Source organism: Staurois parvus, unplaced genomic scaffold, assembly GCF_062004578.1.
Source record: "Staurois parvus isolate SC_StPar_1 unplaced genomic scaffold, SC_StPar_1.0 ptg000297l, whole genome shotgun sequence".
Classification (NCBI taxonomy): domain Eukaryota; kingdom Metazoa; phylum Chordata; class Amphibia; order Anura; family Ranidae; genus Staurois; species Staurois parvus.
In genome coordinates, this window is record NW_028318093.1 from 4,197,841 (window position 1) to 4,203,840 (window position 6,000).

Below are 6,000 nucleotides of genomic sequence, written 5' to 3' on the forward strand. Positions count from 1 at the left end.
CTTATCCCTCCACTCCATCCCTAATATTTGATAAGCTGCTATGTCTCCCATACCTACAGGAAGATCACATACAATTTCATCTTGTTCCTATGAGAGCGACAACAATACCTACATTCTAAATACCTACCTTTCCTTGTTCTTCATAATACTTCAGACCTCTCAAAAGGGGTATACTTGTTACCTATTCAACTAATAACAATTACACATATAATAACAGATACTGACACTGTAGCCTCTACTGGTTGATTTTTCCATGTAAAATTCATAAACCTGTAGGCTGGTTCACACAGAATGCGGTGCAGGAAACATGTGTTCCATATGTTTTTGTGCACTACACTCTATCGCACCACCCTTGCAATCTGCTGTGAGTGCCAATGTATTGTTAATGGCACCCCAAACCCAGATCACAAACGCAGTGTGCTCAGGGGCACCAAATGACATGGTGCAGCATGAACATATGGAGCATTTTTTAATAAAATGCATGCACCACTTTTTCTGCCTTCCGATGTAATTTGCAGCCGATTCAAATGGCCAGTGAAATAAATTGTCAAAATTTATTACATGTGTTTACAAGAGTTCTTTCTGCCAAGTGGCAGGAGGAAAGGCATCTTTGAAAGATGGTCAAAGCGTCCAGTGTGTATGAGGCCTTACATTGGTGGCCAGTGGGAAGAATACCCCTTTGGTGACCAGTGGCAAGAATGCCCCTTAGGTGGACAGTGGGAAGAATGCTCCTTACATTGTTGGTCAGTGGGAAGACTGTCATTCTTACATTATTGATCAATGGGAAAAATGCCCTTACATTGGTGGTCAGTGGGAAGAATGTCTTTTATATTGGAGGTCAGAATGACATCCTTACAGGCAACTAAATACGGTAGATAATTGATAATATAAAGCTGGGCTTCTCAAGTGCCAATGACCTTGGAGCTATGCAGGCATCATCAGAGCAGAGGTCAATCAGTCACAGCTCAAGGAACCCCTAACAATCTTTGAAAAAACTCTAGGGTTCCACAGAACCCTGGTTAAGGATGGTTGATTTAATCCCTCCCCACCCAGCCCCAACATCCCTTTAACAGGTTTTTTATGCCTTGGCGGCAGGAAGGACTGCCTGATCATGTGACCACCATTATTGGCTGTCACATTGGTCCTATGATCATGAGCCAGTCCCTCCAGTTCCTGATCAGTACTAGAGATCAAAGTCTTTCAAACTTTGATCCCTGTTGTGGGAGCTTTCAGTGAGTGTGCTGTCAGAGCAGAAGCCTCGGCCGCCCATGGAGACCTGCGCCTGTGGACATTAAAGTCCACCCTCTTTGCCGCTGCACATAGGCGTTGTGTGTGCAGCAAGAGGTTAAGATATGCCAATTTAAAAGTTGTGAATCTCCTGTACAGTAAAAATAAAGTTTATATCTCCAGCTTGTTTAAATTACAGTGAAAAAAAAGTCTATCTTCTGTTCTAATCACTCTTCTTTCTACTCAGGTGGCAGATTTTGATTTCTCTCCTGTCATGGACAAGTATGACACTCTTCCAGAATATAAAGAAATCCCTGCAAGAACATGTTGCACTTACTGCAGGAATGACAGAACTGACGAAAAAACTGAGGAGGAAGCAGAGACTCAGCCCCTGTTATATACATTGTCTTCATCAACTAGGAGTTACACAATGTAGCTCTCATCTGATGCTGGTGCTCTTCTAAAGGTACCCATGCTCAGGTTCAGTAAATCATTCAGTATGGATGATTCTGATCATTCTGAACAACCGTCATCTGACAATGTATGTAAGTGCAGAGATCAGCTAAAAACACGGTACTTGGATGAATGTCTCCTCACTCCAGCCCTTAAGGATGTCAGTCTCCAAGGCAGGAAGTAGTGTGAAATCTCCCCAACAAGGATGTAAGCAACAGTTAAATCTTGACAACAGTTCTAACTGATCTTAACTCTACCCAAAGCAAAGGAAAATTTTCGGCTGGATTTCTACTAATGAGATATCATTTTCGCTGTATATGGGAACCTTAAAAGTTGCCTTAATAAGCTCAGCATACAGCTTAGTACTGTACTCATAGAATGTGAAATTGTGAACATTTTACATTTTTATTAAATATGTGAATGACACAAACAAGATTACATATAGTGTACTGCTTTTTAATGTTCAATTAAGACTGGAAGCAGGAAATGGACACTGTGGCAACTAAGATTGGCATAATAGAAACAGATGGACACATCAAGAGCATTAGATTTAAAATACTAGCACTAGCATTATTACTGCTGTAACAGACCACAATTAGCTACAACTGTTGGAACAATCTCAGGTAAAGTGTCCCCTCCTGGGTAGAACATCCTCATCAAGTGTATTCCCTCTATTTAGCATGGTGGAGCTAAATAGATATTCGCATAATATGGTTACAGCAACAGACATCCATGGTATGCTGGAGCATCACATTTTAGTATACGTAAAACTTTCCTGTTCAGCCATTTTGGCTTTAATTTATTCCTTGAAATGTGCTCTCCTATCAAACACAACTACAATGGTACTTGCCAAATGCGGAACTAAACCCATCCATTTTACGGTTTCAAAAAACAGTTACATTCCTGGCATGCCAGGATTGACAACTGTCACATTGCTTGTGCTCTCAACCAGATTGTCAAACCATCAAATGGCTGGAGTCCCAACTGATCACACATGCAGATGGAGATCAAACAGAAGCTAAGATGGCAGCTTCCTTGGCTGATAAGGATAAGAGAGTTTAGGTCTGTTCATTTTCCGATTGGGTCATTGACAAAAGACATCCTCGGCAGGAAGTGGAATACTGGATTTATGGCTGTAGCAATATGCCATAACCCTGGTATTGTTTATTTTCATTCTCTGATCAAATTGGTCTGAGTGGCGGATTCACTGCTGGATCACTTTTAGAAGCGGCAGGAGTGTCGCCCCCCCCTCATTGCTTCCCAGTGGTTCTCGGCCTTATCTGGATGATCAGTAGCACTGAGAAGCGATCTGGGGGTTTGCGGTAGCTTGTCACAGATATGAGTGGAGGGAATATGGCCTCCACTCATCTCTATGGCCTGGGAGGACCGAAGCAACGTCATGACGTCACTTATGGTTCCGGCCTAATGTAAACAAGGTCATTTTTTTTTAAAAGCACTAGATCAATGCAGTCTCATATCGTAAACGCATAGGTCACTAAGTTATGAAAATTCTCGTAAAACAGAATACAACTTCGGAAGTGATATATGTGATTGTAATTTATTCTTTTGTTTCCGAGCATGGGTGTCCATGGTCACTCAAGTTTTTTGTACAAATACTATACTAATTACACAAATATCGTTTGTTCTGTTATCTTACCAGAAAAATGTTTATGCCTGTCCCTTCAGATATTTTTGCATGAACTGTCATGATCGGTTCTCCAAAGCTGTGTACTAACAAACAGATTAGCAAATGTTCACTCCGAAAGTGTTTTATTTTTGTCTGATTTTCTCATCATGTGTACTAGGCATTATGTATTTCAACTGGGATTTTTCCCAGTTCATAGTTTTTGCACTCTTTTTAAAAAATATTTTATTTAATACCATCCAATTAATATTTTATTGAATACCATCCAATTAATATTGTGCTTACTGTTGCCCAAAAGATTCCTAGACCTGGAAATTTAATATAGTATCTGTTCTCTTTAATCATTTCCTAATCTAGCAGAGTTTCGCCTCTAGCCAGTTCAGCCAACACTTGTGTAGTATAGTTTTCTTACACATAGAAACCTGTGTTCGTGGCTAGAAATGGTGGCTTTATTATTCCCATTGATGTCTAAGGCTGGCCATACATGGTCAATTGCCGATTGTCGACCGATTTTTAATTCGAAAATCGGACCTAACAATAATCGGCTAATTTTCACTCTGTTAGTGGGGCAATGGCAGCGGACGATTTTTGTGGTTCCTCCCCATTTAGTTTATCGGGCATGCTGGAAAATTTGTGAAAAACAACAGATTTTCGAAATCATTGGTGGCACCATCAGAATACAGACTGAACAATGTTTTTGATCAAAAAATCATTCAGAATTCGACCCATTTATGGCCTGTTTAAGTAGTTGGACCTCAGCTGCGTCATTTATGTGAGATGACACATTTAACCCTAATTAGTATGTTACAGCTGTTACTGTATATTTACCCATACAGATTCTATCCTATAACACCCCGGTCACATCAAGCCCGGCTTTGAAATCGTGTGACAAATCGCACCTGAAATTGGCATGTCCCCCGACTTTGAAATTGTGCGACTTCACTGTCACATGATTTCAAAGTCAGGCGACATGCCGATTTCAGGTGCGATTTGTAAGACATCTGACACAGATGTTTATGCAAATCGCACCAAAAGTAGAACATGTACTACTTTAGAAATCGCTGAGACTCCGACCAAGTCGGAACCGCACCGATTTGACCGCTGTAATTGCGAACAATAGGGTGTGACTTGCCATACGATTTGCAAGTTGCATGGCATTCAAATTGCACCGATGTGACCGGGGTGTTACTGACTTCAGAGAATCACTTATTTAATGCTGATGTAAGACAAGATTTTCTAAATGCACTGCAGTCTTCTAGATCCATTATTCAGCTATAGTTGACATCAAACCAAGATTCGGTTATTCTTTAATAAATTATATTCTTTTTCTATTATAAGCAATGACAGCTCATCAAGTTTGTTTAAAAAATGTTTTATTTTAACCATTTTATATCTTTGCATTTAGTCATCTGTGGAGAATACCGATCAACAGGACAACATAGAGATCAGCTGACTGTTTCAGCCCTGGTTCACATATATGTGATTTATAATGTGTTTTGTGCAAAGTGATTCAGGCAACATTGGGAATTGCATGTGTTTCTTTGTAAGGTGTTCACATTTGAGCCACAGTGCAAATTTAGAAAAGGGTCAACTTTTGGACATTGCAATGCATATTTGTGCTCTGTGGAGGTCAATGGGACTACAAAACCTGAGTGATTTGGCAATGCATATGTGTGAACCTAGGCTGACTTAATATTTTCAGTGCCAGGGGTCATAAATGATAGTTTCTTTACTTAACTGTACTCATGTATTCATTAGGGAAACAGATCATCAACTGCTGGAAGAAAGCAGCTCATGATTTATCTAAACCTTCCCCCCCATCCATCACTTATTCCTGGAAACCAATTGTGGAGACTGGAATGCACATTTTGAGGGATCCATGATGCCTTTCTTTTTACTAGTTCTTGTCTGAAAACAGCTTGAATGCAAAGAGACCAATATTTAAACCGTCCTGGGTCTGTAATGCCAGATTTTAAATCACATGGAAATAAAAGTCTCAGAAAGAAAAGGTTTGTATTTGCACTTTTGTATTGTGTCACAGGCAAATCTTAAGGAGATCTGGATGGAGCTCTTGTCTAGCTAGAGTCCACCTTCTGTTATGGGTGAATCATCTTCACAGCCAATACCTAACCTATTTGTCTTGTGTGCAGTGAACTCTATTTGTCACTTCCAGACACACATTTCTTATGCACACCAATATTTTGTACCTATGTGCTGACTCCACTCCTCAAACCATATCAACTACCAAGGATGGTTTCTTCCATGCCTGAGAGTCCAAACCTAGAATCCAGAAGTCATGTATATCTTCCAAGTATCTAGACATATCTCCTTACCCTCATCTTCTAGAGTCCTTTGGAAATGGGAGTACAATCCACTATCCTATCCAAATCACTATCAGATCCAAATCTTATCCTATTACACCTTTTTTGGGTACCTTGGAAATTCTGAAATTAAGTTTGCTAGAATAACACGTGAAACTGTTTAGCATGGAATTTTTGATGAGGTGACGAACAGTACACATTAAACCACCAACTGATATACATTTCTGGGATTCTAGATGACTTACAAATATTCACACCTAGTTCAAACAGCGCATCTGTGTGTTAGATTCACATTATACCCAAGTGAGACATTCCTTCTGTTGGGACCATATGTAGACACTGGATAGACTGAGG

At 40.0% G+C, this 6,000-nt stretch overlaps 1 protein-coding gene across 2 annotated transcripts in view; it reads left to right on the forward strand.

Moving 5' to 3' along the window:
• TMEM130 (transmembrane protein 130) overlaps positions 1-5,333 on the forward strand; it is a 79,832-nt gene extending 74,499 nt beyond the window's left edge. Inside the window, exons 8-9 of one of the 2 annotated variants that reach the window (XR_016313520.1) lie at positions 1,475-4,208; positions 4,309-5,333. Coding sequence is in view for 1 of the 2 variants with exons in the window: in XM_089682737.1 (XP_089538863.1) it covers positions 1,475-1,663 (189 nt within the window). In the remaining variant the exon portion in view is untranslated. Of the gene's footprint in view, positions 1-1,474 lie in introns of both variants that reach the window. The other variant, XM_089682737.1, reaches the window with a different exon arrangement.
• The last annotated feature ends 667 nt before the right edge of the window (positions 5,334-6,000 follow it).